Source organism: Apaloderma vittatum, unplaced genomic scaffold (assembly GCF_000703405.1).
Source record: "Apaloderma vittatum isolate BGI_N311 unplaced genomic scaffold, ASM70340v1 scaffold16800, whole genome shotgun sequence".
NCBI classification, from domain to species: Eukaryota; Metazoa; Chordata; class Aves; order Trogoniformes; family Trogonidae; genus Apaloderma; species Apaloderma vittatum.
Window position 1 is genome coordinate 1 of NW_009696365.1, and position 24455 is coordinate 24455.

General features: G+C 37.7%; 1 protein-coding gene across 1 annotated transcript in view; it reads right to left on the bottom strand.

Annotated features, from left to right (window-relative positions):
- Window positions 1–6139: 6139 nt before the first annotated feature.
- The window catches only part of CNOT2 (CCR4-NOT transcription complex, subunit 2), a 43771-nt gene continuing 25455 nt past the window's right edge, over window positions 6140–24455 (bottom strand). Inside the window, exons 8-15 of the mRNA XM_009874645.1 lie at window positions 22340–22464; window positions 20645–20765; window positions 20377–20533; window positions 16656–16717; window positions 16510–16559; window positions 15559–15659; window positions 14836–14980; window positions 6140–7286 (exon numbers count right to left, since the gene is read on the bottom strand). Of these exons, the coding sequence (XP_009872947.1) occupies window positions 7200–7286; window positions 14836–14980; window positions 15559–15659; window positions 16510–16559; window positions 16656–16717; window positions 20377–20533; window positions 20645–20765; window positions 22340–22464 (848 nt within the window). The 3' untranslated portion in view covers window positions 6140–7199. The remainder of the gene's footprint in view (window positions 7287–14835; window positions 14981–15558; window positions 15660–16509; window positions 16560–16655; window positions 16718–20376; window positions 20534–20644; window positions 20766–22339; window positions 22465–24455) is intronic.

Here is a 24455-nt window from a genome sequence, read left to right on the forward strand (position 1 = left end):
AACACACAAACAATTAGATAAATAAATAAAATGCAAATGCGAACCCAGCTGACCTAGCTCAGCCCCCTCCGGGGGTGGAAGGGACAGCTTGCGACGGGATTATCTGGCGCGGGAGATTTGCTGTGGGGAGGGCTACACCGGCTTAATACCGGGTACAGGGCAAGGGGTAATATCGGGGGGGGTGGGGGACGCAACGCCCCCTTGGGACACGTTGCGTTCCCGCACCCACCTGCTCCCTTCTATTGGGGATTGGTGGCATCCCTGCAGGTAAATCCAGAAGAATAAAATCACGGTTAGAGCCAGTCTGTGAAAATAGAATGTGCTTCCCAATTCTCGCCACCGGCTCGGTTAAATCGCAGAGAGCCTGTGTGAAGTCACGCTCAGTTGCCCCACGTGTCAAAATCGGTGAGGTCTCTACCTATACAGAGGGAATCGGACCCCAGTTTAAGTATCCGTAGGTGGGGAAGTAGCTGCAATTTTCACCTTGTTAACTGAGAAGGGAAATAAGGGGAGTTTGCTGAACGTTGTCCTGCCCTAATGTGACTTTTTGGGGGTGCAGGGAAAGCGCTCTGCTCTTGCCATCCCGAAATCTAGCATCCGCACAGCAGGAACAGACCTGGCATCCTTCATCGTTATTTGAAGATGGTAGGTAAGCAAGATCACAGCCATCAAAATGTTTTATGTGGGAATTGTTTTCTATAGTAAAGTATTGACCTTTGAAAGGTCACCCTAAGAAGCATGGTCTTTGAAGCAAGTCTGCAGAAGAGCAGACAATCCAAGAAAATACACTTATTTTACAAATAAAGTTTTGTTATTACCCAGCATTTCCCACCATGGCAACAGAACAGAACGAGCACTTCGGTGCCAAAGTACCGTAAGCAATAGTTATATTTTTATTCTGTAATCTTCATCATAGGCAATTAGGTAGAACAAAATGTGACAGTTTCGGAGCTGATAGCTGAATTCGATGATACAGCAGACAAGAAGGTACAGAAATGATAGAAAAATAAATAAATACGGGAAATAGCACTTTCATCTGGCCACCTTCTTCAATCACTTTTCCACTGTGGAGTGTGATGTCAAACTTTCAGAAATAAAGTTGATCCATAGGTTTTCCAAATGGACTATTGAGCAAGGTTTAGCAGGAAGGCTATTAAGAATCCGTGCTGTGACATGAATATAAATGGATGCAAACTTGTCCTTGGTTGTACCAGTGTGCTATCACGCTGCCCTCAGGCCAGCTGCTCCGTAGTAGGCTTTCCTAATTCAAAAGTGTTTCAGAAGTATGCCAGTTCTATACCTGAAATTCTTTTTTATTTTTACTTAAACCTGCAATAGGTTTTTAAACTAGAAATGGAACTCCTCCTGGTTAGTCCTTGGCTCTGTTCATCCACTCTCATCAATCAGGCTTTGCTGCCAGCACTTGTAGTAACGGCAGTCTCTAATGGTGGGGCTTGCTGTGTAGAGCTTTCATATTATAAAAAATAATTTTTTAACCAGTAGATTTGTTGCACGTCTCCTGAAAGGAAGCTCCAGCCCTGCTCTCCCAGTTTTGATGGGCTGACTTCTCACCTTCTGATCAGCTGGTGTTAAGTCTCCCTGTGTTCAGTACTCCATTCAGTTCTTTGCTGTCCACTGTACATAAAATGATGCCAGCTGAAAATTAAGGCAACAGCTCACCAGGTGACACAATAACCTTTACAGTTAGTTTTCCTGCATGCATCAAAGCCTTTCATCATCTGTAGTCGGAGGAGACGCTGAGGCTGTAACTGAGAGTGGCAATTAAGATTCACCAGGTAATCCCATCAGTTTTGAAGTTCCACACAATAACTCAGTCAGGACTCAAAGTCCATTTGAAGCTGGAAGTGAAAAAGGACCATCAGTGCCCGATTCATAAGAGACTAAAGCTGGTACCAGAGATCAGTTGTGAAGATTTTAGCTCTGCTGTCACCTGCTGAGGGCAGGAGCTGGGATGCTGGCTGTATGACCACGGGCTGCGGCAGGAGCAGCCAGGGCTGAGAAAGCCGGCATGCAATGTTAAATGTCTGTCTGAAATTTTCAACAGCAGGAAAACTGGCTGCTACCTGCTTTTCTGTGCCCTACCTTATCCTGTAACCAAGGGGCAAGCTTACCTGTGGCCAACTGCTGGTCACCCACCTGAAGGATGCCTTTGGCCTTGGTCACGTACATCAAGACCGGGCAGGCAGCTGTGGGGCTCTGCCACCACACACCCACAGGAGCTGGCTGACAGGGACAGGCTCACACATCCCTGTCTCCTTGCAGAGGTCTAGCAGTTGTCTTCCTGATGCCGATCATGCAGCTGCCTCAGACTATATTCCATGAAAGTGCTGGTAGTGAACTGCCTTCTTTGGAGTAACAAAATGTCTCTTTGAAACCACTATTGCGATGACCACCAGAAAGTAGATTGGCCTTGAAAGGGAAGGAGATCCCAGCTGGCTGGCAGAAACACACTGAGGGGCAGAGAACCACAGCAGCCCTTTTGTCCAAAAGAAGAGCTGTAGAGAAAGCTGAAAAGTTTGCAGAGAGTTCTGCTGATGTCTGTATCAGACCGATGAGCTCTGGGATGGCTGCCTTCCTTCTGCCCCGCACTACTATTGTACAGGTGATGCAGGACAGCGCAACCGTGACTGAGTATTTCACTGGACTGCTTGTTAAACCAGAGGGAGGACAAACAAGCAAATTTGCAGAAAATTATTTTGGCAGCTTCAACAGGAAAATTCTGATGTACACCCGCAAAACTGGCACGTTAATATCAACAAAGGAATACGAAATGCAAATCAAAAACTGAAGTTTAGGAAAACAATATGTAAGCTCCGTCAGCACTGCTAGTTCTGAAGTGGGTTAAATCAGTAAGATGCAAAACTATTGTTCAACGTGCTTTAAAGTTACTTTCAGAAAGTAAAATTTAACTCCAACAGTGAAGTGGTTTTAAGAGGTAAACCTACTGAAGGAATCCAAACCACAATTCCAGAAATTCATCTAGCTGCATTTCCTCAGGTCTTTTACACATACTAGAAGCCTTCAGTTTTGTAGAAATAAGAGCATGCATGCTTATCAGAGGAAATAAAAACAGCTACACCATTTCAGTTCTCCTAATATATGAAAACAAAAGCATCAGTTGCCACTACAGACTGCTTAGCCCAACCTGCATTCTTTACCAGACTTCAACTTCTACCAGCATAATTTTTAGGCAGTGGCAAATTTTGAGGAACACGACTGAAAGGGTATTGTATCTGAAAACTAAGCACACTCAGAAGTTTTGCTTTAATAGAAGCAATTGTTATATTTAGTATCTTATAAATCAAAAGCACTGTCTAGCTACCTTGTGCTTCACATGACAGCTGCGCATTCAGAAGCTCTTCCCAAGTGTGGCAGCTGGCAATCGAACTTCCTTTTGTGCTTCAGTCAGTAACTAGCAGCTGAAGTGTTTTCAATCAGAATTTATGGGGAATTAATTAAAAAAAAAAGTGTTCCTCTTACGTGACAAATATCTTTAAGACAATGTAATTTGGAAAAGGAACGCCCTTCCTCAACAGGCGCAGCCCCCTAGAAGCCCCGTGGGATTGAGCTGACTGCTCTATAGACCTCTGTGCCGTCCAACACTGCCTAGGTGGTTCCAGAGATGGTTTATGGTCTCTTCGTGGTCAGCACAAAGTGTCCCTTCAGCATTCCACAAGCATCCTCAAAAAGTATTGTGCTCTAACGACAACATACAAGATCTTATTTTAGGTACATTAACATTTTTTGTTGTTTTTTCTTCATGGAAACTGTAAAATGGAAACAGAAAGGTACAAAAAATACAGGCTTGGGGATAGAGAGGAGCTCAGACATGACACGCAGCAACATGCTATGACCATACATCATGGTCATATTGTCCCACGTGTGAAACAGCAGTGTGACAGCCCTGACACACACATGGCTGACACTTGAATGGAGGTCACAATCACGTGCAAAACAGTTTTACCCATGTGAGTGTCTGCAGGCTTCCCTGGATTATCTAGGTCTCCAATTAGATTAATCAAGCCCATGAAGTTTCTCACATGCTCAAATATTGGTGGCACCAGGTACTAAGGCAGAGAAGATCAAGTCCTGGGTAGTTTTTTGTTTGCTTGTTCATTTTTGAATGTGCAGGAGGAGTGCCCTTACCTCCTTCCACCGTCACTCCCTCAATCCTCCTGCAAGCAGATTCGTTTTGAGTAATAACTGTTAAAATAACAACTACAAGTGTTTTCTGCAATACTAGGGCTAACAAAGTGCATGAAACCCATTTTAATCCTGAAAACTCAGGGTAGTGGACTTTCAGAGAAAACAGTGCTAACTACTCAATAAAGATCTATAAACAATAAGCAATAAGGAGATGAATATGAGTGTCTGTTAATCAGGCCCGAGACAGGAATACTTCTACCTGTGTCCGAGAACACTGGGTTTACTACCCAGAACTTACTTTGCACATTGTTGTATAACACTGTAATTACAGGGCAGGCGAGGAACCCACCTCTAGTAAGTGTATTTTAAACCAGCATTCTATTCTCTCCCCTTATTCATAGTGTATGTGGAATGCAAAAAGATATTAAATAAGCCTCAGACCTTAACTGTCAGTGTTAAAAATCTTCAGGTCAATTGAGTTGCCAATTTGCCACATGCATAAATGTATAAATGGGGGAGAGGTTTTCTTCCTTTCAGAAAAAAAAGGCAGTACAAGTTTCTTTCAATTTTTAAAATTTGTGTGATATCAGCTAAGAAGTGTTTCCAACTTTACACTGTTCTTCCTTTAAACCTGTATCTCCTGCTTCAACCCAGAGTGTAACCCGAAGTTAAGTCACAGATTTCAAAGTCCCCATATTCACTTACTTAATTAACAATCAACAAATAAGAGCCAGATTGTTCTTCTCCTTGGAAGGAGCAAAGAACCAGTTCCTCGGTGAGAAGTTCACTAAAACCACGTATCTCACACTTTTGATTATTTCTTATTTCATAATCACAAGAAATAATGACAACTGATTTGAAGATGTAAACGTCGTTTCAGGAATTCTTGGGGGGGGAAGGACAGATCACAATGGACCTCTGTCAATAAAATATATAACGAATTGCAGAGTGAGTAAGATGGTTTTGGAAAATGACTCTTTTTTAAATTTAAAATGTTACGTTTCAATAGTTGAACATGTTTATAACTGCTCTGATTTAAGAAAATGAAACCACCTTTTTCAGCTGTGCTAGCCATCATCTGGATTATAACCATCCCCTTCCTGCAAGATGACAAAGCAGTTTGCATTAATAATAAAAAAATACAATCAATTTTTATATCATCTTAGAATGTATATATAAAAAAAGTGGGGAATTTTAAATAGTTATACACCCACTATAGAATCATAGCAAAGCCATTAATGGTCCAATTCCCAAGCATAAGTCAATATACACCAACAAGCTGGTTTTGCACTACATTGAAAAACAACTCAAAACCTAAAAATAAAATCCTACAATTCACTGACATGGGTTTTGCTGTCTTCTCCTGCTTCGGTAACTGCAGGTATTTCGAAATGGTTTACATCACCAGATACAACCTGGTCAGAAGGGGCAGTCACACCAAGGAAAAGGAAACTACCCAAACAGTACAGGTTTTTCTTCCTTTGCTCTAGACAAGAGTTAAAATTTTCAGAACCAGTGTATACTCATGTCTGTCTGTGTCTGGAAGTTCAAGTACCAGTGGTCATCAAATGATATGTATCTTTATCTGAAGTGGGAAAATACCAACTTGAAACCAAACTACGATCAGTTCTAAACCAAGCTTCTTTCGGGTGTTCCTTCTGTGATGAATTCTTGAAGTATCTTTCTATCATTTGAAATGTCACCCATCCACCTTTCTAAAAATTATTTGCTGTTTGCTATTACAAAGAGAGGATCCGAAACCAAGGTTAACCAAACGTTTTGCCTGTGGAAACTTTACTGTGGAAAAGAATAGAAAACTGTCTCATAAATTTACTTGTCAGCAGCAAAAAGACTCTTCAAGTGTCTTAACCACTGTACAGCTTGATAGTTTTAATACTTCAACTTTTTTTTTTTTCCATTTTTCATTGTTGAAGAAATAATTTCACAATCTCAAATCAAAGTCAACACTGCAGTGAGGAGAGCTTTTCTACTTTATTACAAAGAGAAGAAGCCTTTATGTGGTCAGAAAATACAAGATTGATCTTTTTTTTTTTTTTTCTCTTCCTATGAAACGCTGCTGTTCAAACAGCCAGAGTGAATTGTCTCAGTTCACTTCTTTAAGTCCCATCACATTCACTTGGGTATGGATGTCCTTGGCTGCTGAAAATCTGGCCCTTTAGTGCACAGGGCGACAAAGAAGTCCCCTGACCAGCAGTTCCAGAATGTCCCGTTTTCATATATTGCATCCATGCACACCTCCTAAAAATGAGGTACAGCAGGGCAAACATTTTCCAAAATAGATGTCATATATATAATATATACACATTCGTACATACATACCTTTATTCATGTGATGTCCAAAAATTTAAAAAAAATGTACACATTTATTACAAAATCGTAACAAAGACTGGACAGTGTTTTGCTCATTCTGGAAAGATGAAGCTCAGTAATACACAACTCTGGAAACTAACCAGAGACTGTGGCAATATCTTTCTTCTAAACAGTCAGATATTCTTGCATTAAGCTTGGCGAAAACTGCCTTTCAAAAACAGAAGGGGAAGTAAAATGAAGGAAGCAAACCTTGCTCATCTTTCCAAATGAAATACGAGAAGGATCTTCACATAAAAATGCACAAACATTTTTTATTACCAATAGTGCTACAATGAACAATGCAAATTTTGTTGTCTAATTTTTTGTCTTTTTCTTTTTTTTTTGTTTTTACATTTTGGAAAAACTAAGTGGTAAACTTTTGTCAGTGTACTCGCTTGTCTTTACAGACCCAAGCTTGTCTGCTGGCAAAAAACAAAACAAAAACAAAAATTCAGACCCTGCTCAAACTAAAGAAAAACAATTACAAATTTAGTTGTTGGGCAGCACATAATTAGTAAGGCAGGACCTCAAATGGTGACCCTTCGCATGAGCCAATTGCCAGATCCTCAAGGAATTAAAACCAGGATGCCTGAGCCACATCAGTTCTGCAGTTATGTTGAGTATTGTGCTGAGACAGCCATACCCCAAGAAAAGGGAAGTCTTTAGAAGGCTTGCTGAGCAGGGTTGTAGTTGAAGGTTGATGGCAGATGAGGCCTTTCTTCTAGTTTGTCATATTCCAGATGGAACTCCTATGGTTAAAATAAACGAATAAATAAATAAAAAGACAAAACCAAATAAAACAACGTATCATTTACCTGTTAAGACATGGAATTCCTACCAGCCGTACTTGAAAAGCACACATATAGAAGAGAGAACTCTGAACTTAAGGCAGAAACACAAGATTTTGCTATCTTGGATTCTGTATTTTAGGTAGAAAAAGGTCAGTATCTTAAGCCATTATACCTGCAACAAGTAGGCTTTCCTTCCTAACATTGCTCTCAGAGCACTAGTGATGATCTTAAACATTTTTATATATGCACACACACGCAAAATATGAATATACAACCATGGCATGAGCTGACTTATGAATAAAAGCTTCCATCTCTCAACACGTCAGATGTACAGAGACTTTTTTTAGAAGACCTCAAGTTTGGGGATATTTTGTGGCACACTGCCAGGCCCAACTGTAAGTTAAACTAGTGAGGTTTCTTCTCGGAGAATACTATCTAATATGCTAGAATCAAAGCACTGAGACCTACTTAAGTCAGAATTTAACAAACTATTCCTCCCCATTTCATAGTCAGATTTAAGCTTCAGACTCACTCAACCCTCCTGCGCATCCTGAGCTTGTCACTCCTGTATCACGCCTTACCAACATCTCTCAGGAGAAGTTTTCTCAGAGTGTTTTATAAACAGCCACAGGGAACAAAAAGCTTTGCCCATGTACTCAGATGCCACACAGCTACTGCTTCACAAATTAAGCAGCTTTATTGTCTCACCATCACCTGACTTTTGTTTGAGCACGTCTGGCTTGCATAACTGTAAAACATTTCAGTGACCCAGTAGGAATTCTTATTCTAACTACAGCAGGTCCTACAAAACAGACTGTAACCACCCTTGATGTCTGAATGCCTCCTGATTATGACAGTGAAAAAAGCAGCTTCCTTCCCTGTGACCTTAATTTGTGCACACAACCTTAATTAGCGCACTCTGACATTTGGTGCTTGTTACTTCATTCATGCAAAAGTGCACAACGGCTTCCTGAGAGCTTGCATTTTTTCAGATCCTTTCAGCAGTTTAACTGTGTCTCATCCCCATTTCATCTTCATTCAAGAAAATGAGTAAGTGCAAGTTTCAGAATTGTTCTTTAAGGGTATTTCTTGGTAATTCAACAACAGCTATCTTGGACACGCAGTTATTTTTTTTGTCTAACTCAGCAAAGAGCCTCAGCAGAGTATTGTCTGTATCTACAGAGCGGACTTAACCTCACTATTTTTATACACAGACAAAACCACTAAGGGTAGTCAATAGATTATTTCAGAACACTCCCTGAAGTGATTAAATAGTATAATATTTTGGTTTTTACAGGTAGACAAATTAAAGACCAAGTCAATGTAAGACCAGAAATAAAATCTAGGAAACTCAACTCTAAGGCCTCTCTTCTTTAAGGCAAAACAAGATCCATCTAGCATAGAAAGCACATTTAGTATTAGTAGGGAAACAAAGTAAGGGGAAAATGCTAAGGCTTCCTGAGGTCTGTATTCCTCAGAGGATACTGTCCCTAAACCTGAAAACTCCTAGCAAAACCTATGTGACATTACAGCCATGTGCACCAAAGTGTTGTGTATTTGCTTCATTTCTGGCTCCCCACTCTCCAGCCACGGGATTTTTGTTGGTTTCTGTTTTTTCATTTGTTTCTGGGTTTTGTGCGGTTTTGGGTTTTTGTTTTTAATTCATTTTGGCTTGCTTGTTTTGGCTTTTTTAGGTTATATATACAAAGTCAGTTGCTTTTGGCATACCTAATTACCACTGCAAGCCAGCTGGTGGATGTTCTCTGTGCAGACACATACACAGGTGCTGGCACTGAAGAGATGCCTCCTCCCTCCTTTTGTCAGAAGCAACATCAAGGTATACAAAGTTATGCAGGGATTTTGGTTTCAATGCCTGGCTTAGTTTGGGTGGATCTTCAGCAATTCTGAAGTTGTTTCGTAACACAAAAAAATGCCACTCAAACTTCTCCGCCACTTGGCTTTTCAAAATTTTCCATTTTGACTCATGGAAGGGTCTGCAGATTACTACCAACCTACAGACAGCTTCAGTCAGTTACCCGAATCTCCACACACTCTGAAACACTTTCAAAATTACCCAGGGAAAATGGCTACTTAATCTGATGCTACCGGTAGCCAAACAAGGGCTCTCCAAACTCAGGGTGGCTGTGTGCCTCTACCGGCAGCAGTAGCTGCAAGCAAAGCGCATGTCTGAAAGAGGTGCTCAGCAGTTTGTGCAGTCTTTCGGGTGCCACGGATTGGAAGCCCCTCATTTGGAAGAAGGAATATGACTCCCTACCAAATTCTTCATTAGAAGTATGTGAGTTCGTATTTCAAACAGTCATAATTTTTTTTCTAAAATAAACAGGCTTAAACCAGCCTTTTTGCTTTGCGTCCCAGTGTCAGCAATGCTGAAAGAGGTGCTCAGCAGTTTGTGCAGTCTTTCGGGTGCCACGGATTGGAAGCCCCTCATTTGGAAGAAGGAATATGACTCCCTACCAAATTCTTCATTAGAAGTATGTGAGTTCGTATTTCAAACAGTCATAATTTTTTTTCTAAAATAAACAGGCTTAAACCAGCCTTTTTGCTTTGCGTCCCAGTGTCAGCAATGCTCAAGTCCAATACCCGGTAATACTTAAGAACACCTAAAATTACACCCTTGACACTGACAATACCAAATAAAAGAACTCATTGACCAAATATTTGGGAAAACTAAAAGGCAATTATTTATTACATAAAGAAAAATACTTGTATTACAGGTATACTTTGTTTTCGCTTTTGATTCCAGGGGCCGCTGTGGTTTAGGATGTGAACAGCAGCACTGATCCTTTTTAATAGAAACAGATAGAAATAAAATTTACAAAAATGCCATTTATCCATTGACAAACATCAGTTACATTGTTTTATTCTCCACATGGAAGTAATTATTAAAAATTAAAAATTAAATACCTTTTATCAATCAAGAATAATGAATGTTAAATGTGTGCGGAAACTTACAGCACATGTACGACACTAAATGAACTATTCTATGCAAAGAAATCAATCACTTCTCATGTCATCCTGAAAAGCTGTTTAGATTTACATCAGCCTGCAAATGTGCGAACAGTAATAGGCAATAATACTAAAGACAGAAGAGAGTTCCTTAAGGTGATCAATAGCATTAATATAGTAAAGCAAAATAAAAACTTGGAAGAATAAGAAGTGTCCTGAAGACAAAATATTCCAGACTGTGTAAGTCCCTCAAAGGATATGGTAGAAATCCTATGGCTAGCTCAAAAATTCCAAATGGGATCAAAAAAGCAGGATTTATATTGACTTAAAAGATGGATGCAAAGACCCAGATTTAAATTAGGGGCTGAATTAAAATGCTATGGCACATCTATAGTAGGAGAACAAATAACTTTTCTAGCAATTGTAAGAGTATTTCAATTAATATTGGCCTTAAAATGACAGAATAATTTAATACAGGCAGTAAACCTTAGAAGCAAATAAACACCTGGAAATTTAACCTTTTCTCCCTTAAAGAATTCAATGTTTTACAACTACAAAATCAAAGGGTTTTATAATCACGTTCCTTAAATGGCATTACTTTTCAAAGAAGAAATCCATGCAGTTTACTTCAGACAATTTAAATCAGGATTTCAGTAAATGTGCAATTGTAGAAAGCATTTTTGATGTCATATCCAATTCCCTTCCTCTCTCATGTCTCATCAACAGCAGCAAGTACGTAGCCAAATCCTCAGTGACAAAAATCTGTCTTTAAACCGTACTGCAATTTCCACATGTCCTAGGATGAAAAGCCATGATATGCAGACACAGCTGTAATCAGCATTTTTATGAATTTTGTTCTGCATTTAAGGTGAGTTTAAAGCTTACTGTCATTCACATTTTTTCACTATTTACTACCACATATCAACGTAGAATTAATTTAATTTATTTCCTAACAGTTTAGGAATTGTCTCAGTACTCAGCTATTTTGCTGCATTTCCTTCTTCAGTGTATTATCTATTGGGAATAGAAAAATGGAGTTTACAGCTTAATAAAAAAGAAAAATATATTATTTTATGTTTTCTGGAAAATTATTCAGTCTCCTTTACTGTTCTGTGTTAAAAACAATCCAGGATACTAACAAAAAAACCTGTTAAACTCTCTGGTTTATGTCTGAAAAAACTTAGTCTTAAGATTTAGCAATATTATCTAAAGTAAACAGCTATATTTCACTGTATCTACTGTAATGCAGTATAATTTAGAATAGGTACAACAAATACATAAGATCATAATGCACCATGTCTGTGAAGCACAACACATTAGAACATGTGCTGCCCTGTATCTGAGCTTATATACTAGAACAGCAAACAAATTTACAAAGCACCTTAAAAAACAACTGAATTTGCACATTTAAGAGACAGTAATTTACTAGAAATAATTCTTGTTTGACTGCTTCGAAAAAGGACTAATCGAACCATTAAGCACCAATTGCTACTGTGGCCTTCTGAGGAACTGATGTTCCCAGCATTCACTAATAATGTAGCAGTTATAGCCAGATTCTGCAATTTATCAGAATTCTTTTTTCCCCAGCCTCTTATATTTTTAATTCCCTGAAACATTAATTAATACTTCTGTGTTTGTTAGGGGAAAAAAAAATAAAAAAAAAAATCACTCAGTCATACTTCTCTTTCCATTCAAAGCAACATGGAGTTGTCAAATGCTGCCATTCTTGTTACGGTATGGCTATGTTATTAGTCTTCCTTCGAATTCTTCTCTATCTTCCTGTGATCAATACTCAGATTGCCTGCTGTATTTTGCACCAAACCAATGTGAGACAAAAATTTCAAAATAATATTCCAGTTCCAATTTTTACATCGGGAAATACACAAGTCTAAAAGAAAAGATATTAACGCTTCCTATGGATACTGGGGGAAATAAATAAACCTCATGTTCCTTGTTACTTGGCCGCTGCAGGTGTAAAACTTTACAAAATACTATCCCTCTGCTTTCTAGCTATCAATTGCTTCTTAATGTTGGAAGAATTACCATCGGTATGCAAAGCAAAGAGAATCTGCACAGATCGTGGACAAAATCTTCCGGAGAATAGTAGGCTCATCTCTCTTTCACCACGGGACCTCCAGGACTGCCTAACAGATGAAGCTAGCCCTACTCTTCAGAAGAGGAAGGCTACACTGTGCTAGTTAACAACTCAAGCACTGGACGTTGAATTTCAGGACTCCAAATAGAGCCGATACCATCTTCAAAAGTAATGCTTAAGCACTAAGTAGCAGCTTCATACCTTTACTACAGTTAAAAAGAAAAGAGACACTACAGAGGTTACTATGGGTAATAATAACCTCTTCTTACAACGGGCACCACTTTCTCCTAGTAAAAGAAATGTTGTGCTTCCATATAGGGTAAAAAACCTTAACTCCACTGATATATGAACCTATACGAGGCTCTTAATGCTCATAAATAAATGAAACATACTCAGCTGAATGCAATGAAGAAATTACCTTCAGAAGGTAATTACATCCACTCTGATGCTCTTACATAATAATAAATTAGCTTTAAATAGAGTCTTGGGAAACATAAGAAAGTATACCAAGCTGCAAATAAAGTAATTCAAATAGAAATAAAAACTTTCCTTTTCTTTTGGTTCTTGTTTGAGGGGAGTGATGCTTTTGCTTAAAAATTTTGGAATAACCTTGCACTTATGAAAAACCATACTAGTAGGGCTTGCCATTAAAACCTTCCATTATCAAATCTTGGTTTTCTTATGGTCACAAGAAAGGCAGGAGAGGCAAGGAGTCACACAGGCAAATACACCAAAGAGCCTCCCCTATCACTTGGGACAATAAAAATGTTAACTTCTGAGGGAAGCTTGCTCAGACTAAGCAAATTTACTGAGGAGAGGTGGGACAGAAGAAAGAATATTACATCTAGTTAATCTCTAGATCATGGCAAACTTCAATATACTGGTTAGGAAGAAGTCTAATGCATTTAGAGGGAAGAATGCTGGACTTCATTCCTTTTTACCCTAAAGCTGGTATTTAAGAACACATCAGTGGACATGTAACTATTTAATGCAGTATTTCATAATCTCCAAGTGTATAGATGCTCACAGAAATTAAATGCCTTTTCAGCAAACAATTCATAAGGTAGGATCCAGAAGAAAAGGTTTCTGATTAAATGGAATCCCTAAGCACGTGGAACCACAAAGCGTAGTTCCAACACGTTGGAATCATATCTGCTCAGTTCAAGGCTTCAAGATTAATCTGGCCTGAACTGTTAAGTGTTTTTTAGAGTGGGATACTGTATCTGAGAAAGTCTGACAAGGGAGTTCTATGTTTGCTCTTTCATCGATGAATCCAACGTGTCAGTTACAACTTGAAGCAAAATCATGCCACATCCATAAAATCTCATGGAATCAATCTTAAGCGGGGGATGACGAACTGCGCAGCTCAGGCTCTAGGCAGCTGGAACGGCTGTGTGCACGTTGTGGATGTTTCTTTTTTCAGCTCCAGTTGAAGCTGAATGCTGTTTTCAAAAGAGCACACCTCTCACCAGGTTAGTGAACATTAGTACTCCTCATTACTCAAACAGTGTTTGCACACACCTACATCAGAAAAATCTTTGTTTCAGTGGGGAACAGGAATCCCGGAAGTCACGATCCAGGCAGCAAAAGGCAATATGGTCTTAAAATGCAATATGGCCTTAAAAGCTGGCAGCTGGAATTATAAGTTGGATACTCTTAAAAGTCAGAAGATACTGAAAATTAATTATCTTCAGGGCACAGTGGAGGAAATGAAGCGCAATTCTATAATTTTTTTCAGCTCTCAAGTAAAAGGTGAACATTACTAAGAGTATTCATGGGCAGAAAGGAACAAATAGATTATGAAAAGGGAGAAGAGTGTAACTTTCTGATTTTTTTAATAACTCTTGGGCTGGAATACATTAAAAAAAGAAAATACCATGAAAATATGCCTCCTCCCTAAAAAGAAGTGATGTATATTTTAAAGTACTCTGATGTTCGAACAACACAGCACTGAAGTCCTGCAGTATTCTCAAGGAGAGACAGTACCTCTAAAACAAAAACAAAAAACAACACTTCCCCCCATCCCACACCCATTTTGAATTCCAAAGTGGAATGTGGTAGTTTTTTCTCTATTTAATTTTCTAAAGCAAAATAATAAAATACTTGCAAGCACAACTTCTAAGACGTCAAATAATGCTTTTTATTCTGTAACTCTGAACTTGGAAAAAAGCTTTTGATTTTAACAAAACTCCTAACAGGAGTTCTACGTCCTTGTACCACCCAAAGAAAACTAGAAACAGATAGACAGCTCCTCCTTTTCCACAAGCAAGCCAGTGTTTTAGACAATCTTTATTCCCTCACACATCAAAATCAGAATAAGGAACTTAAACAACAGGAGGTTAAGAAACTTGAGATTTTAGGGGAGGAGGTTAGGTTTTACTTTTGTCCTTACTAAAAAGACACGGTTCACAGACTTAAAAAATCTGCACAAGGGAAAAGAGATACCTTAGCTACTTTCCTCCAGTTAAGACAGTCAAAGAAGTAATATGTTCCCCTCTCGTACGTATTGGTTTTCATTGTTGGCTCCATGCCCGGTGCCCTGGTGATCCATACTCGCTCTTCTTTGTGGTATCTCCAATCCCGGTTAAATCTTTAATTTTTAATAGGAAGGAAACATAATTTTCAGTGTTAGATTTTTGGAATTTGACTTAACAAACTAAAATTTTAAGGGTTTCAATCAAATCTGTACAATGCATTCAAAAATCAAACCAAAATTTCCACATCGTTATACCTGTGACCTCATACCTCTTCCATACTATTATTACACCTCAAAACTAATCCCATATGAAACTTTAAGGAGTCTGAAGTCTGACAGGTTCAAACAACAAACTCTTTTTATGATTATTTATTGTTTTTAACTTTGTTTAAGATAAGCTAGACATTTAATAACAACTGTCACCTGCCACTTTTTCACAGTGCTTCACAATAAATGCAAAATCCACGAGACAGACTTCTGATTTTCACTATATGAATGAAAAAAAAAATAGTACAAAACGGAACCAAGGTTGGAGGAGGTATTTAAAAAAGTTTCTAGATTTAGATTGACTATGCTTCTGTTTTCCACGTCTAACTTGCTGGTTCTTTTGTTTTGTTTTGTTTTGTTTTTTTACCACTTCATTACTGAAATAGAATAAATCATATAAGACTGACAAAATAGTTTGAACGTACAGCTCTACTGCTGCTAATAGCTGTAATACATCTCCTCCATTCATGTAATAGAGATAAAACAGGAGATCTTCTCCATATCGGCCAAGTTTTATTGCAGCCAGCTGCAAAAGATTGAAGAAAATGAGGATGAAAAATCACAACAGATAAATGTTTTAAGACATACTATCCCACTTAAATAACACAAGGATACATCCAGAACGTGCTTCCATCCTAAGTGTGTTGCAAATGATACTCTAATACAATAAGAGTCATAATTAAACCAGATAATTTTTCTTTACTTCTAGTTAACCTTCCAGCTCAAAGGATACAATAGAAGAAAAAATAAACAGAAGTAATGAATCAGCAAGACAGAATTTTCTCCCTGTACCTCTGTATATTCTCATCTACTAATTTTCTTTAATTATGAAAAAACACAATCATTTATATGTATTTCCTCAGTTAACACTATATTAAGTAACATTACCAAAATTTCTTACAATACTTCCATATGATCCCTCTTTACAGAACTACAGCAGTTGAAATAAAATATATCTAACAAAAAAATCACCCCTATTCAGTAGATACGGAATCATCAGATCAATATGAAAATATCCTGAACTATGATTCTGAGCTCATCTCAAGAAAAAAAATACCTAAACTTAATATGGCATTTGGATATTGCAGCACAAGGACTACAAGGAACTTCTGCTTTGCAGGAGGGGCAAACTCTTAGAAACGTAACACGCTCTTTGGCTAACCATGGCCACTCTCAGTTCTGCCTTCCCTTACTTTCTCTAAGGTAGAATGGGTGCGTGACGTGTCCAATTAGCCAGTTAATGCACCACTGTTCCTAAAAAGATTGAGGACATCCATAAAATGCACTCATTTTGAACATTACCTATCTGAAAGAAAATTTAGAGAATTACCAGTAATAAATTAACAAAAAATACGCAGACACACACACATACTCACCTTATCCCTAATGTGAATGTTAGTTAAGTATTCAGATGGAACATGGAAGTCTAGAAGAGAATCGGAATTGATGCAACTATTAAGACACGTAAATGAGTATAATTTGCAAATATTAATATTGAATTAAATAGTTATTTCTCCCTTACCTATGTCTTGAGGTCGACAAGGTGATGATGCCCAGGGTGATGCAAATTTGGGATAAAGATTTCTGAAGCGAAAGAAAAGCACAAATTTATCACGGTTAAAAAGAAAACTCAAGCCAACAACTCAAAAAAACCTCCATAATCAATCTCACTAACCTAAAGACCATAGCACACAACTAAGATCACTAGCTGGGGTGAGAAAGAAGAAAAGGAAACTGTGAGCCCACTTTCCTGAAACAGTTAAATTTATTAATTTTCGTTGTAATGTGTGGATTAAGATACCGTGCCACAGTAATCTACAGGGTCAAGATTTCCTTTTTTAATCTATCATTCCTTCAACAATAATGCCAAGGATCCCAACCTTTTTCAGGGATCTAATTTTACACAGGGTTTCAACTTGCACAGGAATAGCTGCCACAAGCCTGGTGGGTTCTGATTTATCATCCTACGATTTAAAAGGGCAGAAAGAGCTTATGCTGGCAGATGATTTTTCTTTTTTAAACTAACCAGCAAAGATTTTACTCTTCTTCTAAATTTCAGTTACAACAAATAAATTGATTCCCAGCACAGTATGAACAGAAGTTCATTATGATTTAGGATTTTTCTTTCACATATGATTTGCTAACGTATGTTTTTTTAAAATGGAGCTATTAGTTTGATAAATATGAAATTGTGAACCTTCTAACTCTACTACAATGACTGATGTACTGAGGAATAAGCTCTCTAATTAACAGGTAAAGAAGTGAAAAAAAGGGTTTCCTAACATGCTAGTATGGCAAGTTTGTTAAATGAAACTTGAGTATGGCACACTCTATGAAATCCTTGCTACCTTCTTGTCAAAGGCCTAATAATTACTCTAAAAAAATACCAGAAACCTATCTCTCCCATCTGAGCTACATGGGCCAAAACCCACACTGATCAAGTGGCGTAAATCTTACGCTAGGGCTAACTCATCCTAGTGTTACCAAAAACTTATGCTTTAGAGCCTGAAGGCAGATTTTAGTGGCAATAACCGCAGACGCTCAAAGTAATGAAACCTTTCCTTCTGCTGAAAGCCTGAATAGTCATTGCTCCAAGAAGAGGAGTGTCATGTGTGCCCTAGAGGTTTGGTTTCCTAGGGCAAATAATCCAGATTTTACAGGCTCAAACTGCACCTCTGTATGCAATAAAAATTCAAGAATTTGTGCACAGTGTTCCCTTTATGATACAAATAGAACTCTGCTAATTTAACATTTTTTCAAGGAGGTATTAGACAGCCTACAGTCTACTTGATGAATATTTCAGAAATCTTCATAATATGAACAAACAGCTACATAATCTCTAAAGGGCTAAGTGAAGTAATGCCGTTTTTTAAATTTTTGTTTGTGTATAATTTTAAGTTTTCCCAAGGAATTAAGAGCATATTTCTGAAAGAAGTACTGGACTGTACGGGCAATACATAATCATTCTTTCAACAATCACAATAGATCTTAACTTAAATGTATAGAAAATCTATATAAAATCAGGAGTTAGAAAGGTTAATTCAAATGATTAGAGATACACAAAATTCTAAAATTTTGTTTCTAAAAGCACATTTATTGTGCTAAATGTATTAAGTGAGACAAGTATTTTTACCATCAAAAGCACCTCACAAGGTAGAAAGATTTCAGCTTTCTGCTTGGGAAATGTTTTTAGTTTTTTAAACGAGAATTCATAAAACAAGCAAATGGCATTTAACATAAGGCAAGATGGCAGGCCACACACTGACAGCTGCACAGGCTGTTTGCAAAGTTCTTTTGTAGTATAAAGTAAAACCAACTAAACAGACATACTGATACAGAATTGTCTGGATGAAATATTAACCCTAGCCCCTCCATCCAAGACTCTAAATATTCTATCACAATAATTAAATATTAAAAAGGCTAAAAATCCAGCTATTTGCAGGACAGTTGCTATGGAACAGCAGCAGAATACCAGCTATTTATATACCATTTGTGTATAAACGGACACTAATAATTTGGATGCTGTGTTGAGGGGCTGCATAACTCAGCTACAAGCCATCACAGCATCAAAGTGTGTTTAAGTAGGATTAACCTATGGGGTTTTGTGTAGTTTTCAATAGGTATGTTAAGCTTAACCTTTATGTCAGTTATTAAAATTAATAACATTGAATAAATACAAAATATTATCACCAAAAATAGCATCACAATTACTATTCTGCATACCAACACCTAGACAAAGTAGCTGTATAACCAATCAAATGACATAACTAGATTCCACTTGTATCTAGGAAGAACCCAAAAATTCAGATATAGATTACCTGAAATTATTGCAATGAGCGTTCTACTTTGAGCTGATCTGCCTCAAGTTAAATTTGAGCAATCCATGCTAAAAACAGTAAATGACTTAAGTATTGTGTAGATCCAGGAGACCAGTCTCCTAGTCAGTGCTGTGGGCAAGGCTAGGCCAATATGACTGTTCTTTATGTGCGGGAGAAGGGGATGGGAGTAATAGTAAACTACATAAAATACTACTGGATTCAACAGAGAGGTGATCTGTGAGACTGCTACTACACGTGAAGGAGATCATATGTTAACGTAACACATTCTGCGAATTACTACAGACAATTGACTTTGGATGATCCTTTTGAAGTATTTTTCTAAGTCCCAATAGAGTAACAATTTGACTAAGTTTGGATGCAAGCTCCATAGAAAGAGCTATTGGAAGTGGCAAATTTCTAAAAAAAGATACATCTCTAGAAAAAATACGTAAATTAATGCCAATTATTTCAAGACAGAAAAATCATGAGCCATTTCACCTATGCTTTCCCTCCTACTTCAATGTCCACTTTCATCAATCTTCCCTGATTATAAGTAGCTCCATATAAATTTGTGAAACATGGAAACTGTCCGCGTGTACGCTGTTCCATCTTTTTATTAATATATTATCTACAAACATTAAAATGCATATACTACACTGTCAATAAGGCTACCACTATGTAAATCTCTGCTGAAACTATATGATGGGAGATTCTCAGATGAAAGTCAGAGCACAAGAAATGAAATTTCTCCCACAACTGCAGTCACCTAGAAGATACTCTTTTCACCCAAATTGATCTAAGTTCCTCCTCTAAGTAGTGGAGAAAGAGACACAACTTGGGCTGGTGATTCATCTTATCTACCTCACCTCACTTATCTGACTACTAGTGCAGTCACTAGGCTTTTCTCCCAGCTGCCTCTACAGGAAGCCTAGATGAGTAAACCTAGGTGAACTGAATGACTAGAAGTTAACTATAAAGCTACATTTTCATTTAAATTAATTTTTGGTGCAGGGTAACACTGCAGATGTTCTGTTCATTATGACGCTAATATACGTTGAATTTAACCCCCAAATTGCTGGCAGTTAAGTGTAGGTATCTTCAAGGAATGTTGTTATTTGAAAAACAACATAAACATGAAATTTATTAACAATACACTGTCGGTTCCCTGAAGAAAGTCTGGAAGAAGTCAGCAGAATAAGCAAAGCCAGAAGGTTTATCAAAATTTGCACAAGATCTCAGTATGCCCTGAAGCACAATTCTCTTGTTTACGAAAATTTTATTTTACTGTCATTACATTTTCAAACTTTCTTTGCAAAATATCTTGTGGGTCTGATAGCTGTGAACTGTGTGAGCTAAGTCAGCCTATTATGAACGACAGCATAACAAAACCAAAACTGAAGATAGTACTAAAAACCAAGAACTTACTCAGGAGAGTTGAGATTGAGACCTAGTGTTGTTAAATCACTTCCTAATGCAAGATGTACCATTCCTGGATCCGTCTCTGCTGCCCTGATGAATGTTAACAAGCCAATCATTCCAAACTGGTCCGTCACCATCCCTTGAGGAATGTTGGTAACCCGACCTGAGCAAGAAGAACAAATTAATTTTCTCCTTTCAAGAAGTCAAGGCATCAGCAAGGTGATCTAAATGACCATCAGAACTTTTAAAGAAGAAAAAATGGAATGACACATACCATCAGGTAACACCTGGATCCCTTTTTTCTGCTGGTTGTTGTTTTGCGTAGTTGAACTTTTATCTCCAGGAAACTTGGGCCCATCTGTGCTGGATGATGTTTTGCCTGATGTACTCAAATTCTATTAAAAAAATAATTTGCAGAATCAGTATGATGGAAACAAACCAAAACGGAAAACCGTGTTGACCGTATCTTTCAGTCAAGCACTCTAAACCAGTAGGTCAAGTCACTCTGATAAAGTGGGCACTCAGATGGAACCAACCTGAAGCTCTCGAGTTCTGTTGACAAGCTTTATGTAATATTTATCGCTTCCTAAAATGTACCTGCCAAAAGTAAGAACTATTAAAGAGCGAACAGTCTGCAGTCTGAAAGGATAAGAAAGTATCTTACACCTGGGTTTGAATATACAATGGATATCCCAACAGCCTGAGGATATTCTGGATCCATCACATCATATATTTTTCCCAGTCTTTCTCCCACATAACACTCCATGACGTAGCAACAGATAATAACTCAAGCCAATTTCAGGTGCGAGCAACATACAGCTGGCACATTTCCAACTTTCAGGAAAGAGATGTAAACACTATGTCTGGCAATAAAACTGTGATTGCACTCCAGGAGTCCATATGCTGATAAAAGATACCTCCTGTAACTCTTATTTCTTACTCTTTATTAGTCTTTAAGCCACGTCTACAGTAACACAATGTAATCACATTTACTCCTTTCTTCCTTACTGGATTCAATGTTAACTCTATCAAGAACATTTTTCCACTCGACAAATCTGGCCACAACATTTGGGGCCTAGGCTTTCCCCACTCCCTTTTTTGAACAGTTGCATTTTTTAATTTTCACTGTTTGTAGTCACGTCTACTACTTACTCATCAGTATTTATGCCACATACTTTTTGCAATTACAACTAATAAAGCAATCAGAAACTAGAACATTTTGTCAAATACTGTAGTAAATTGTTCTCTGCCATCCAGATTTTATTCAACTTTCATTTGTAATAAAAAAGCAATTTTCATTACAGATCTGACAGAGCAAACAATGAAAAACCTTCATAGTCTTATGATCTAAGCTATATATCAAATGCGTGATAGATATTACAACAATACTGAGCATACAATGTATCCCACTAGCCTACAATATATCCATGAATGTAATGGTCTCTGCTAAAAGAGCTTGTTCCCCATGATTTCATTTCCCCATCAGGAATTTTACCTTGAAGTGATATAGTACCACTAAATTTTAAAGGATTTGACGGCTTTGAAGAAAGACATTATAACATGTAAATTACTACTACTGATGAGAGGCACCAACAGCAAAAAAATGAGCTGGAATCCATAGAAATTATGAATTCCAAAAACTTGAAAAAAATACACACCAATTCTCAAAAATAAATTCTGAGGTGTTCTGGCAAATTGCTCGCTGACCCCTTCCCCAAATACAAAGGGATGCACAAGAAGTTATATGAAATTAAGAAAATAAAGTCGCAGTGACTGTTGGGACCAAAAAATTCCCGAGAATTGTCATTTACATCGTTATATATAAAATGTTGCTTATGGAAAATTTCTTGATAATTTGGAGGGACAAATTTGAAAAATCTTGTATTACAAACATTACAAACATTTTAAAACAAAATCATCAAAAGAAGTATGAACATTCAAAATAAAGGACGATTCCAGATTTACTTACAGATTTATTGTCGTCGTTACTCGATGTTGGGTCTTTGTAGCTGGAGCCTGGTAATGCTGGAAAATCTTCATTGTGTATTGAGAAGTCCTGGGACTGCTCACTTGCTGGTTTTGTTACCATTCCAACTATTATAAAAATGAAAGCAGGAGCAACATTAAGTGACTGCTAAATAAAGAAATTTCTGCTGTTGATCTTGCTTTTCACTATGATCTTGCATTTTCACTATGTGCAAGCTGTGCAGCAAAAATGACTTCCAAAACACCAGGTAAACCAAAACAAAGCATATTCATTGAAAACATCCACACATATTAGACTAAAGCCTCTTATTTAAGTGTGAGCTGAGAAACACTCTGGGTTAAATTCATAGACACATCCACTGCTTTAAAAATGAAGCCCAGTACTTTTACCAGGAACAGCACCTGTTTTGCACATCTTAATAATCAAATCGTCTTTACAGGCATTATTAAAGCGGTATTTAAGGAAATACACTGATGAAGGAAGGATGTAGTGCTTTTAAGATAATAATACATTTTTCCTCCATCTCCTAATTGCATGAAGAATTTCTTAGCATAATCTCTTCAGAAGCACATAATCTTAAAGGATGCCCAGCTAACTTGCAGCAGAACATATCACCAATTAAATACTTGCCTGTGACATAAGAACGACTCCTACTTTCAGTATGAAAACTGAAAGCATTTAGCCTGCAACTCTCAGTGCTCTGACCCTAATTTAAAAAAAGTAGGCCAGTCACATTGGAACATGGATTCTGACTACTCAAAAGCAGCATTTTTTTTTTCAATGCCAGATAAAAAAACCAAACCAAACAAAACCAACCAAAAAAAACCAAAACCAAAACAAAGGAAAGCCCTGACATGACACACCCAAGGGCAAATATTCTTTGCTGAGAGACAGAGAAGTAATACAGTGATTTGGTTGCACACAAGGCACTCAGAGGAAGAAAAAACAGAAGGAAGTCTAGGGTCTATTTTTCAAAGATTCTTAATAGATACATAGGATCAAAATGGTACAGATAACTATATATGACTTTCTGTGGCATTCTTTAAAGTTCCTTTAAAAAAAAACAACTATGGAGTTAATCTTGTTTCTTTTCATCAGAGTTATAACAATTTCTTCCACTGGATGAATAAAACGCTAATGAATTAACCGCGTTGCATATTCTCATTCTATCTAAAATCTATCTGAAGTCTAATTTTCCTGACTAAGCTAAGCATGAAGAAAGTAAGTCTCTGCTCCATTTCAAATCTTCTTTTTTTTGACCACAACCAAAAGCACTCTGCAGGTTTTTTTGGTGGAAACAGTGTCCAGAACATCTCACATCTCTATTTCTTGATTGTTTCTACCACCATTCCCAACCCGCTGTGAGAAGCAGGTGCTCAGGGTAACTCTTCAGACAAAGAAGTTTCTTTCCTGGTTCACCACTCAGTTGTGCCAAGAGCTACGCTAGCATCAAAATGGGGAAATGATGTAAGCACGGGAGCATTTAAGTGGGTTTTTTGTGTGACGGTGCTGCTGGATGTGCGCATTTCCTCCCTACCTTCTCACCAGTTTTCCATATAACGGCTTCTCTTTCAGAAATGGACAAAAATCTCACATGAAGCACAAGCTGCATTAGCAGCTCTTTGCTCTCAGTGTGACTTTCCAGCGCCTTTATTTGAGGAAGTGACTTTTCCCCTGTGTTCAGGAGCACTTCAGTTTAATTCATTTAGCTCTGTCTAGGGTCATTCCAACTAGCTATCTTAAGCAAAGGGCCCTAGTTCCACACAATCCATGGGGCTACTTTCTCCTGATAATGCGGTATCTATTATTTCTCTCCAATTGAAGTTGGAGATATCTCTGAAAATCACTGGTTTTTTATAGTTAGAAAACACTGGGTTATTTTTGGTTGGAAATTTGACAAGTGTCACAAAAATAACTTTAGGTTATAAAAGCAACTTTTCAGAGTAGCTGATGCAACACGCATGACAAAATTATTAAAGCAGTAACAAAAAACAGTATTGTGCCTCACATTAAGCTTACCTGATTTTTTTCCAGACCCAAACAATAAGATTTGTATCCACTTTAAAGTTTTTCCTTTTATTACTTTGTAAGCGGTTCA